This window comes from Brienomyrus brachyistius, unplaced genomic scaffold (assembly GCF_023856365.1).
Source record: "Brienomyrus brachyistius isolate T26 unplaced genomic scaffold, BBRACH_0.4 scaffold100, whole genome shotgun sequence".
In the NCBI taxonomy this organism is placed as follows: domain Eukaryota; kingdom Metazoa; phylum Chordata; class Actinopteri; order Osteoglossiformes; family Mormyridae; genus Brienomyrus; species Brienomyrus brachyistius.
Genome location: NW_026042375.1, coordinates 272337 through 285383, shown reverse-complemented (window position 1 = coordinate 285383; position 13047 = coordinate 272337). Strand labels below are relative to the sequence as shown.

The 13047-nt window shown below is 42.6% G+C and overlaps 1 protein-coding gene and 1 long non-coding RNA gene across 7 annotated transcripts in view; both read left to right on the top strand.

The window, feature by feature from the left end:
* Positions 1 to 13047, top strand: part of mapkapk2a (MAPK activated protein kinase 2a) — a 58953-nt gene that overhangs the window by 33215 nt on the left and 12691 nt on the right. For all 6 annotated transcript variants that reach the window (XM_049004301.1, XM_049004306.1, XM_049004302.1 and 3 more), the window contains one exon: positions 4784 to 4923. In XM_049004301.1, coding sequence (XP_048860258.1) covers positions 4784 to 4923 — 140 coding nt within the window. The remainder of the gene's footprint in view (positions 1 to 4783; positions 4924 to 13047) is intronic.
* On the top strand, positions 4934 to 12202 carry LOC125727512 (uncharacterized). The gene is made up of 2 exons (XR_007388788.1): positions 4934 to 11001; positions 11949 to 12202. It is a non-coding gene; the product is annotated as an uncharacterized LOC125727512 (long non-coding RNA).

The following is a 13047-nucleotide window of genomic DNA, read 5'->3' as shown; positions in this document are numbered from 1 at the left end:
GTGTCCACCAGCGGGTTCGGGGATTGCCGCCGCGACAGGCACCGACCACCTTACGGCCGCAGCTCCGGTCAGCCGCCTCCACAATGGAGGCACGGAACATGGCCCATTCGGACTCAATGTCCCCCGCCTCCCCCGGGATATGGGAGAAGTTCTGCTGGAGGTAGGAGTTGAAACTCTCCCTGACAGGGGATTCCGCCAGACGTTCCCAGCAGACCCTCACTATACGCTTGGGCCTGCCAGGCCTGGCTGGCTTCCTCCCCCACCAGCGGAGCCAACCCACCACCAGGTAGTGATCGGTTGACAGCTCCGCCCCTCTCTTCACCCGAGTGTCCAAAACATGCGGCCGCAAGTCCGACGACACGACTACAAAGTCGATCATCGAACTGCGGCCTAGGGTGTCCTGGTGCCAAGTGCACATATGGACACCCTTATGCTTGAACATGGTGTTCATTATGGACAGTCCGTGACGAGCACAGAAGTCCAATAACAAAACACCGCTCGGGTTCAGATCGGGGGGGCCGTTCCTCCCAATCACGCCCCTCCAGGTCTCACTTTCGCTGCCCACGTGAGCATTGAAGTCCCCCAGCAGAACAAGGGAGTCCCCAGGAGGAGCGCTCTCCAACACCCCTTCCAAGGACTCCAAAAAGGGTGGGTATTCTGAACTGCTGTTTGGCGCATAAGCGCAAACAGTCAAGACCCGTCCCCCCACCCAAAGGTGGAGGGAGGCTACCCTCTCGTCCACTGCGGTAAACCCCAATGTACAGGCACCCAGCCTGGGGGCAATAAGTATGCCCACGCCCGCTCGGCACCTCTTTCCGCGGGCAACTACAGAGTGGAAAAGGGTCCAACCCCCCTCAAGGAGACTGGTTCCAGAGCCCAAGCCGTGCGTCGAGGTGAGTCCGACTATATCTAGCCGGAACTTCACAACTTCGCGCACCAGCTCAGGCTCTTTCTCCATCAGAGAGGTGACATTCCATGTCCCTAGAGCTAGCTTCTGCAGCCGAGGATTGGACCGCCAAGGTCCCCGCCTTTGGCCGCCGCCCAGATCACCTCGCACCCGACCCCTATGGCCCCTCCCATGGGTGGTGAGCCCATTGGAGGGGGGACCCACGTGCCTTGTTCGGGCTGCGCCCGACCAGGCCCCATGGGTGTAGGCCTGGCCACCAGGCGCTCGCCATCGAGCCCCACCCCCAGGCCTGGCTCCAGGGGGGGGCCCCGGTGACCCGCGTCCGGGCAAGGGAAAACGTCTAAAACCATTAATGATATTAAAACAGTAAAAGGTACTTTCATTGATGCTTAAATATATAGGATGTTAACAAGAAATAGGAGCAATCTTTTTGCAGACTGCTGAAACTTTTTTTTAGTTATCGGACCAATCATTCAGATTAGGTATGGATCAATGCACTTCTAAGAATGATCTATAATAGTGACTTTCAAAACAATGTTGAGCAGTTTGTTGCAATGTTAGTTATGTTCTTCTTTAATCTGTAATTTTTATTAAAGAAAAAAAGTACTGGACAGATAAGCAATATCGGTAAGCGTAGTAATACCGTTAAAATCTTAACTGTACCCATTCCTGGAAGTGGATCCCCATTGGTTCCGTAAAGTGCTTTGGGTGTCTTAAAAAGATAGATGCATGTGTGATATAGACATAGATGCTGTGTGACTTTGTGTGTTTATATTCTGTCTTGCACAGCTTAAAAATGGTGTTTTTAATGAATGTAGCGGTGTAGCTGCAGACTACTGCCCGCAGATGGTGCTGTTCCCCCTGAAATTCTGATTGTAGTGCGGTGTTGAGTAACATTCCACCAACTGTCACTATCTCGATAATATGAAATGGATTCTCTAAAACGGACATGTTAGTTCCTGGAGCTGAGTTATTATCTCGCCTTGAGTGTATTTTTGGTACTGAATACTTATTTTCATTCCTAGAAATGAAATGCCTTCATTCCTTTCCCCATTTCTATAAGAGAAATTTCCTGTGTTGACTGAGGCAGTCTTAAATTTTAGTTGAAAATTTTGATGTTGAGCTTAGATTTTTAACTTCTGGTATTATTGTTATTGGCATATATAACATAGTAATGTGGTGATTGGTCCTGTACGGCAAACTATTTATTGGCACAAAAAACTGAAAGTGCTCCCTTTTTAGGTTTCATGAACAAAAGAAAAGGAGAACATATTGTTTGGTTACTAAGCAGAAATTAATCGGACTCAGAAACACACAGTGAGCTGAGCACCGAAAGGCCGTAACTCGGCAATGGCCTATAATGACTTAAATCTCAGATATTTTCAGTCATGTTCAATTCTCTACAACGTGGAGCTTCAGGTTTTTCTTGTGAAATATGTAATGTTTAAGTCTTGCTGTTTGGTGCTTGGTATGTTTTGTTGCTCTGGTGCCTGATGACCAGTTGCTGTGGCATGAATGAGATGGGCAACATTTGGCTTCCTGGCCGATATGCATTGAGCAAAGGTTACTTTTGTTTGTTGCTGTTAGTGCTGGGCGGTAGGGCTGTGCGATATGGCATGAAATTCAAATTGCTGTATAATTTGAACCATAGACAGTAGATGGTATATATTGCAGTATATAATTTGATTTGTAAATTTCAATATAACTGTTTTTGAAAGGGCTACATATGTCCATAACAAAGGCATTGCAGCAGGAAATTGTATAATAAACTGTTAACACATTTCCAAGTAGTCGAGAACGTAGAATATTTATTGTGCAAATCTGCAATTATAGAAAAAATATGAAAACATTTCAAGTAACTTCCCTGGTTTTATCTTGTATTAAAAACACAGGTTGGTTTTGTAAACTGCAAGTATAAGCAGAAAACAAGACACAGAACCAAAAGCTACAAAACTAATACAATTAGACTACTGTCATAACTCCATGTATATTAGAATGACCATCTCTCCCATAAAGGTCCTGTCAGGCATAGTCCTGCACGGGTTCGGGTTCCCGCAAAGTGACCTGCAAATTTTGATGAAACGGGTGAAAAATATTCTAATGTGTAGGGTTCGGGTCGGACGCAGGAGAGCGCGGGTCTAAATTGCGGTTTTCAAAACATCATGTACCAACAGAAAATACCCTAGGGCTATATTTTAGTGACACACAAAAAATCCCTGCATTCAAAATGATAAAACATAAAATCCATATCAGTTTATGCCTGCACGTGCATTCCCGGAAATCTCTCCCACTTTAATTTTCAAAAAGGCATGCAATCTCCTGCAGTTGTTCAAAATGGATGCTGAGGAGTTGAAAAGAAAACTAGCAAGTGGGAGTTTAAAGTTGTGGCCAATACCTCCACTAAAATCATATCCGACGTGTGGGAGAATTTCTGAGTTATCTGAGATAAAGAAAATAACACTTTTGACGTCTTGTCTTGGTGGAGACAGCATAAGCGTTTGTTTCCCAATATTGCTCATATTGCGAGATCTATTCTCACTATACCGGCATCCAGCGCCACAAGTGAGCAAGATTTCTCATGCGGAGGATGCGGGAGTCAGCTGAGGTCATCAACTGTGGACGATATCCTTTTTTAACACAGTAATATAAAGCACCACACCAAACACTTGTCTTCGCCTTCCAATCGGGAAATCAAAGGAAAATGGACAATGTACGTAGGTAGCATATAAAACCCAATAATGTGCAGGATAGCCTATTTTGGCAGGCTAGGAGCGGAAATTTCTGCGGTTGGGCAGTATAATCAAAATCTCTCCCGTTGACCAAATTTATATTAATAGTTGTATTGACTGCTGTCATTAAAAAACACATGAACACCATGAACCCTGTCGGTGTCCATCTGCCCCCCCCCTCCAAAGCTGTAAACCTAGGGGTAACACTGGTCCTTACTAGGGTCATCCTTAACAGGATTCGTGATCATTTGCTCGCCTATCAGTGACCAGAGCAGTTTGATTTAATGCCTAAGAAGTCTAACATTGACTGCGTCCTTGGACTGAGGCTTCTCAGCCATCAGTAGTGTACCTGTTTGCAGGGAGAATGTCGACCTTGTCGAGAGATTCACTTGCCTTGGAAGTGACATTTGTATCTCTGGTGACTCTTCCTATGAAGTCAGGAGATGGATTGGGATAGCATGGAGGGTCACGATGTTGCTGGAAAAGGGGTGTGTGAAGCTCCTGATATCTTTGCAAGGGGGTGAAGGTCCAAGTCTTTAGAGTCCGCATGCTCCCTGTCTTGCTGTATGGCTGTGAGACATGAACGCTATCCAGTGGGCTGAGACAGACTGGACTCCTATACTGTGTCTCTTCGGAGAATCCTTGGGTACCCCTGGTTTGACTGTGTGTCAAACGAGTCCCAAATGAGGTACATTACCTGCTTTGTGAGGAAGCCTCACGGCCATGTGGTGCATTTCCCTGAGGATGATCCGGTTCGCATGATCCTCGTTGCTGAGGACCCAAGTGTCTGGACCAGGCCAAGGAGATGCCCATGTAACACCCAGTTGCGGCTGATGGATGGCCATTTCCTGAGTGTGGGACTGGACCATGTCTCTGCCTGGGGGGTAGTCATCCAGAATCCTGAGAACTTTCACCATGGGGTTGGTACAGCAATGCGCTGCATCAGCGTATGCTCCCAGACCTGACCTGACCTGGTCACATAGTATGATGAGCGTCTGACTCTTTTATCAATGGCCCCCAAGTATCAGCAGCATGGGCAATGTCAATGGTCCTGCGGTGCTCATAGCTGGTATTGCAGGATGTCTAATTAACTGTGAAGCACTCGATCGCTGTCTGCTTTCCTGACTGTTGTTTTCTCTGTGGACAGATGTTGCGTGATTGTAAAAAGGCACGGCGAGAGGTAGAGCTACACTGGCGGGCGTCGCTCTGCACAAACATCGTACACATCGTCGACGTGTACGAGAACCTCTACAAGGGGGAGAAGTGCCTGCTCATCATTATGGAATGGTACGTCCACATCAAGCCTGACCCCGCGCTCTCACCCAGTGTCATGTAAGCAGACAGGTGTGCACATAGATGTGGAGATTCGGACATACTCCTTGACACAGTGATTTGTTATTATCATCAAGAAAAATAAACAGAACAAAATGTCTTTAGTATGGAAATACTTTAAAATTAACAATGAGAACCAAAGCATGGCAGACTGCAAACTGTGCTCTACTAAATTATCAAGAAGAGGTAGGAAAATGGGTTCATTCAACACCAATAATCTAGTTATAAACATCTGAAAATTAAATGGAAGAGCACAATGAAATTCCCACCAGCAGCAATCTTCAACAACCCAATGTGCAGCAAACACTAGCAGAGAGAGAAAATGTCAAACGGTAACCCCCGTCCAGTGAAAGTAACAGAGGCTATTAACAAGTACAGTGGAAACTGCTTATAGTGATCACATGTGTCTTGGTGAAATTGATCACTACATGTGGATGATCGTTATAACTGTTTTTTTTTTTTAGATCACCATCTAATTCACATTTTGTATAATTATTACATGAATATTAGGTAATAAAACAGACATCATAGCTATTTACTGAATTTTATTGAATCTTGAAGAATATATTACAGCAGTTTCAAATGCTTTTCAAATGATAAATTTCAATATAACTGTTTAGCACTGTTGCCTCACGCCTGAATGGTGTGTGAGTGTGCCCTGCGATGGGCTGGCCCCCCATCCTGGGTTGTTCCCTGCCTCGTGACCATTGCTTCCAGGATAGGCTCCGGACCCCCCGCGACCCAGTAGGATAAGCAGTTTGGAAAATGGATGGATGGATGGATGGTATTATCACCGCTGCATCTCATTGGCTCATTTTTGCCAGTTTATCATAAGCTTTGTTGAGTGTATATTTGTCACTGAAAGAAAAGCACTTTTAATTATTTTCATGTGTTGTCATGTGTAAAAAGACCCAAAATGAACACTGTTAGCTGGTGAAGATCGCTTACAAACATTACGTAAAAGGAACTTGGTGTATTAACAGGATCAGGTTGGGTCGTGAAACAAAATGGAACAAATTGGACACCGTCATAAAATATGGCATAAAATGTATTGCATGAGCACTTGTGCAGACACGCAAAGTACAAATTGGGCATGCGCAGGAAGATATCTCATAAGGCGAAGTTATCAGAAAACTTTGGTCATGAACAGTGTTTTTGGGCAGCGTGCGTTGTTACGTGCCAATTTTCTAAAAATTATGAAAAACATCTTTAAACGAATTTAATGTCAAACTTGTAAATTGAGAGCTCAGGAAGCAAGAACTACCTGTACTGACTGTGCAGACCATTGTGCGTGGGTTTGTATGTACTGACTGCAGACCATTATGTATGGATTTGGATACTGGATACTGTTTGCATTTGTGCGTGGGGCTGGGGGGTATTTTGTGGTTATTGTTTAACCCGATATTTAAAAATTACAATTGTATATTGTCTTTTTAGACATTGCAGAGCCCTAATTGGTATCAGTATTGGCGTGCCAGCATTGATACTCGTCCTTGGTCTGGAAAAAATAGTATTGTTACATCCCTAGTTATTATGAATATGTTCTGCATACATAACTTTTGCCAGTCTGGCAGGCTTCTCCTGTTTCACCAGAAAATACCTAAATACTGAGAAATTACATATCATATAAAATTCTCAGAATACAAGAAATCTTGCTTATGTTATATAATGAAACTGCTTGTTGCTGAACTAATCTGTCAAAGAACTCCCACATCACATCCTGATGGGTTCAGAACAAAAAACCATCACATGCACCGCTAGATGGGTGTGTGATTCTGGCCAAATAAGGGAGATGATGCACTAATTTTGTAAGTTACAGAGTAAGAGTTGTATTTCACTGCAGTATGAATTGGCATATTTACTAGAAACCCACACAGCTGTTACGTGTGTGAAGGTTAAAGTTGGTCACCAGTCTTGCAGTCAGCTGGCTGCTACATAATTCAGGGTAGGTACCTGTACAGAAATATAAATGATACAGCTGAACCTTGTATCTTCAGACCAGTTATAGATTTGAGGTTGCTATCGCTTTCTTGTAGAACCTGAGTGTGAGTTGTCAAAGACAAATGACCAGACCTTAGTTAACACATTTTCAGGAGTTATGCTTTTGTTGTTTTTGGGTGCAGCTCAGAAAATTGAGTCTCTGCCTGCCACCAAGTTAATGTTTTTATCAGTCAATTTTTCTGCCCGTTTCATTTACTGTTCAATACTAAACTACTTTTAATATCAACATGGAATTTATTCATATCAGTTCAGCTTTGTACTTGTTTATTTTTATAAAATATACAATAATTACGTATGTATTTATTTTTTGGAAAGTTGTCTTCCTTGTAGGGCTGCACAATTGATCGAATTTTAATCACGATTTTGGCTGCCACAATTAAATTGAGATGATCGTCGACGATATTAACATTTGAATAGCGGGCTCTGCTGCATATCAAATCAAGCACTTTCTCAACCAAAAGTCAGCCAACCACCAAGGGGCGAACGAAAGCATAGACTGTATGAGCAACATCCTCAAATTATGACAGTGAGACGTAATGTCGGGAGCAGAATGTCATATGTTTTTGTGCTTATTAATTTAAGTATTTCCAAAGATTAATCTTAATCCCACAACAGTAATAAAATAAAAGCCTTGCTTTAACATAAATAATAAAAGAATAGATCGCTTTAATCGCTTTTACAGTTGGGTATGTGCACGCGGTCTTATTTAGAAAAGATACAAAAAGAGACGCATATAATGTTTATCCATTCGTTTTGTATTTGTCCGAGTAACAAAGCAAAAGAATGATAAGCCGCTTCAGTCGAAAACTGCATTTACTTCTCATTTAAAATAAAAAGCAGGGTTGGCAACTTTGTCAGCTGCATGGAGCGAGATTTTCTGTTCTTTGTTCCGCGAATACATTTACATGTATGTAAGTTTTATTACCTTGGAAATAGTCTGTGGAGTCTGCAAACTGCCGTAACGTTTTTGATGCATCTAATTTTAAGTTCAGAATGGAATATCGATTTGCCGTAAGATTTCTTGCGTGAGAGTGTGAAAGAGTTTGCAACCCTGAATATGTACATTTTTTTGTTTCACCTGAATTGACTTGTACAGAAAATAACAATATACAGTAGCAGAAACCTCGACCAACATGAAATCACCAATAAACGACTTCTATTTATTCAACATTTTATAAAACGCATGCTACGTTTAAAAAATTCCAGCTTTACGGTTTCAGGACAGAACCGCCACTCTGTTATGAACATTACGGCTTTTGGAGTGTTGTTAGCTGCTGTTATTAACACTAATAACACATTAGCGCAAACAAAAGGGCTGCATACACCGAAGTAGTTCTTGCTTGTTCATCGGCGTGGGAAAAGGCGGTTCTAGTGCTGTTAGGGGGTAATTGGCGTTACCTGCAAGATCGCTATTTTTCTTTTTGCTGCAATTGTTTTCATTGTTACTTTATTTAACTTGACACACCACATCTTTAAATTCTCATCCTTGCATTAGAATATAGACCAGTTAATATTGATGGTATCTCATGCTGTGTCATGTGTTTTAAAATTACTACAAACTGAATATTTAACTGAAGCTAGACATAAAAAAAAGTTAAATCGCAAATCACCCTCTGCACACCACTTTCTCCAAACAGAAGAGCATGTTCGGTGATAGGCTCCTGTCTGTCATGCAGAACAGACAGGCTCAGAAGGTCCTTTGTCCCTAGGGCCATACAGCTCTTCAAGGCCACATGGATGGGGAGGAGTGTGATGGACTGAAGTGTTTAGGCCTGTATAGCAGACTGCCCTTCTGTTTTCCTTTTTATTGTTGCGGTATGTACAGTATGTGTGCATGAATGTCATTGGTCTGTGTTTCTATATGTACGTATAGTTTGTATAAGCTACTGAACACCTAAATTTCCTTCTTGATAAATTAAGTATCTATCGATCGATCGATCGCAATGTCTGCCAGAAAAATCGTTATTACATATTTCCCTAAATCGTGCAGTAGTACTTCCTTGAGGTCATCTCAGGGTGAGTTAAGCTACTCCATGCCCCTCCATGCTGCCGCGTCTGAGTTATTTTTGTATCCACGGGTTCCGCATCTGCAAATTCAACCAACTCTGGCTTGAAATTATTCAAAAAGCAAAACTTGTATTTGCTGCGCGCCTAGCAATACACTGATTCCATGTGAATTTATATGATGAGCATAAAAAGAAACTCACCAAGGTTTTCTTTCGGGTAGTTTTCAATTTGCCTGATGTGGTGTATTATCTTACGATATTTTAAGGTAAGTACGTAAGAATCAGTCACCTGATCATGATTGATTGAGATTTGAAGGGTTGGCTGAATTTGTGGGGATCACAATATGCAATAAAGGTGACCAAGAATACTCTGGTCATCAGCTTTAAGATATCTTTTGTGGCTTCTTGCTGACATCATACCTTGGTGAGAATCCTCTCAGAAAATCACTAGAAGTTAAAAGACACCATGCCAACGTGAGCCAGCAGCTGTGCCTTTGGGCAATTCATAGTTTTCAAGTAACGTCAAATCCTGATAGCCTGGAACCAAGGCTTTATGCTCCATTCCATTTGAACTCATGTGTCAGAAATTCTGAGTTTGTTGTCGGGAATTTCAAATGGAACACCCGCTGAAGTCAGAATTCACGGAGGAACCTCTGCAGCCCTGACCTCAGAATTCAAGATGGCCGCACCCTTCATCAACAGAAGTGAGCTCTGCAGCTGTAGTTATGTATTATATATTAGCACTTATGTCTTATTTGTGGCTCATTAAATCAGTTGTACACACCACACTGTCCAGCCACTATCTGTGGACGTGTTGCTACTGTCTTTGTATGTGCAAAATACTGCATAATATGTTCTTTTCAGTTGGTCTTGCTATCAATGGCTAACAATGAACCTGGCTAGAACTGGAGCCTGTTTCAGAAAGCAGGATTTCTTGTTTAGCTCGATAAATTGTTGGATTTAATGTGGTCTGGACTAAATTTAAGTAAACTAAGAAAAAATGCATTTAAACTGTGGAATGTACCATAAATCCAACAAGTTATCTGGCTAAGCATAAAAATCTTGCTGCTTAAAGCAGGTACCTGGTATTGCTAAATGGCTTTCCGACCTATTGTACTGAAATGTGGTTAATCGAGTGTGATGGAGCTGGGAATGACAACTGACCTCCAAGGTACATGGAACGCAGCGCTAGTACCTGGCTCCAGGTTCCTGGGCTGTCTTAACTGAGAACCTTTGTAGCTCCTGGCCACTTTTGTGTTTTACTTTCTCACCACACAACAGGAACTGGGACCTTTATGTTAAAAAAGCATAAGAGATGAGCATGGGAGGCTAAAAGCTGGTAGATTAAAATTCAGAGGTAATTTCATACAAAACTACAACGCCACCCCAAAACAACTGAGGATGAGCAAACGGTTCTGTTATTGAACAAGTCATTATCAAAAAGTCACCCACAGACTTTTATTTATATTTAATATATACGACCCGCGACATTTTTATAGTTCATTATTAAATCTGGCCAGCAATTTGATCTTTTGTTTCCCACAAGATAAAAACGATGTATTGTTATTCCTCAAACAATGTATTGTCATTTCACTAATAAGCACATCCGACATTTACCACTGGCCCCACTGATGTTAGACAAAGGTATTTCAGTTATCGTTCGAATTTACTAATGCAGAGATAGGGAGAGCCCAGCAAAAGTATTCATTAATTCATGTATGTCGGACATAATATGATGAGTTGAATTGGAATTACCAAATTGACCATAGGTGTGCATGTGTGAGTGAATGGTGTGTGCGCGTGCCCTGTGATGGGTTGGCACTAGAGGTCGACAAATATATCGGCCGGCCGACATTTGGCATTTTTTAATGTATTGGCATCGACCGATATCCGAGCGTAGTACGCCGATTTACAGACAGGCACGTCTGCGGGCAGCCCAGTGTTATTGTTGCGGTGGAACACGTGACCCATGCTGCCTCGTGCAGGACCCCAGTCAGAAGATTTGGAAGAATCCTGGGAGAAAACGGTAAGACTTAAACTCTGATCTTTCAAAGATCTACTTATTTAACTAGTTTGCAATGAAATGTTGTACGCGAGTACTTTTGAAAGAGAACGCGAATTACGTTGTCGGGAACTGGCGTAATGATAATGAGCCTTCAACCAACTGCAGCTGACAGGTAATGTTTAGGATCATTGATTCTGACAGTTGGCTTGGTGGGCTCACAGACGGTTTTTAATCGTTAAATGTCATTTTAATTGTCAACATCGCGCTGGTATGGTAATTAAAATGTTATCTGTTTTTTTTTTCTTGTGTCGGAGAGTCACTCTGCGTGTGTGAGGCGGAGAGCAGGCAGCTGTCAAACACTGTAGCGTGAGAGTTGCGTTACTCTGCCCCGATCACAGACAGCACCGTCCTCAGAGACAGAGCTGCTAAGAACAATGCATGGCGGAGAAGCGCTTGCTCTAAAGCGTGGTTACCATCCACTTCAGCTGATGTTGACAATGGTCCTTCTGTGCAACTTGTTTGCACATGAGAGCGGAGATTACAACAATTTGTCAGACGTCTAGATATAAAGTGCACGACGTTGCGCAGTTTCCTCATTAAATATGTCCTTTATACGGGCTTATCCGTAGACAACGTCACAGTCAGCACTGGCTTGCGTTGTCCTTGCATACAAGGCTGCGTAATACGACAAAATTATTTTATTTTCTGCGATCAATAGATTCTGATTGTGAATTTGGCTTGTAAGCTATCTGTCTGCTAACATAAATAATATGTTAGTGAAAGGTTTTGGGACTTGTACACTACTTGTCATTCCATGATGCACTTAGTTACTGGTGTGTTTTTCCCTTTCAAAATGTATTAGAGTGTAATTGTTTTAATGTGCATGGAATACTGGAATTGTAGAATGAATTGAAGATGAAGGTGCTATAATAAAAATGCTAACCTTGCATTTTTTTCTTCTGTTTTAGTAATTGCTGTCTGATGGCTGAACAAAAATCTAATCCTGTATGGCAGCATTTACCAGGCCAACACCAGGAAAAGCCAGGTGCAATATCTGCAGCAGACTGGTGCACTTTCTTTCCCTCAGAAATTAGGAGTTTGCTGCTATATTGTGCACTAAAAGATTCTGATGCTGCTATTTTTGTTTACAAGTTGTATTGTGTTTTTAAGTCTATATTTAAATTTACACAAATCAGTATTCAATAAATGCTAAGTTGAGAAATTTTGTGTATTTTATTATTAGTGTGATATTTTACCATGCAAATAGAGGGGAAAACATCGAATTATAGGGCAAAAAAAAATCGGCAGCATATATCGGCCATCGGCTAACCCTGACTCCTAAACATCGGCATCGTTTTTCAATTTTCTATTGAAAAACCCATATCAGTCGACCTCTAGTCGGCACCCCATCCTGGGCTGTTCCCTGCCTTGCAGCCATAGCCTTGAGGATAGATAGGCTATGGACCCCCCACGACCCTGAATACGATGTGGTGACAGAAAATGGATGGACAATATTATCTGGAGATGATTTAAAGAATATGGAAGGATATATGGGGTGGCGCAATGGTTACTGCTTCTGCATCACAGCAAGAAGGTCTTGGGTTCTGTCCACGGGTCGGTCATTGGACCTTTCTGTGTGGAGTTTGCCTGCTCTCCCCGTGTTTGCGTGGGTTTCCGCCAGGGGCTCCGGTTTCCTACCACCCTCAAAGTGTGCTCGATAGGTTAGTTGGCGACTCTAAGTTGGCCCTGTAATTGTGTGAGTGTGTGCGCCATGCAGTGTGTTGGCGACTGCCCGGGGTTGGTTCCTGCCTGCGTCCATTGTTCCTGGGATAGGCTCCGGTCCCCCCCGTGACCCTAGTTGGAATTAAGCGGTTACGGTGATGGATGGATGGAAGGATATATGTAGGTTATATACAAATACCACAGGTATAGCATTTTATTAAGGGGACTTGAGCATCTGTGGATTTTGGTGTCCATGGGGGATTCATTCTGTATGTCTGTTCCTTCTTTTCCATTAGTTCCATGCTGTAGCTGGTTCTCAGGTGGGGCTGAAGTGGTACGGCCTGA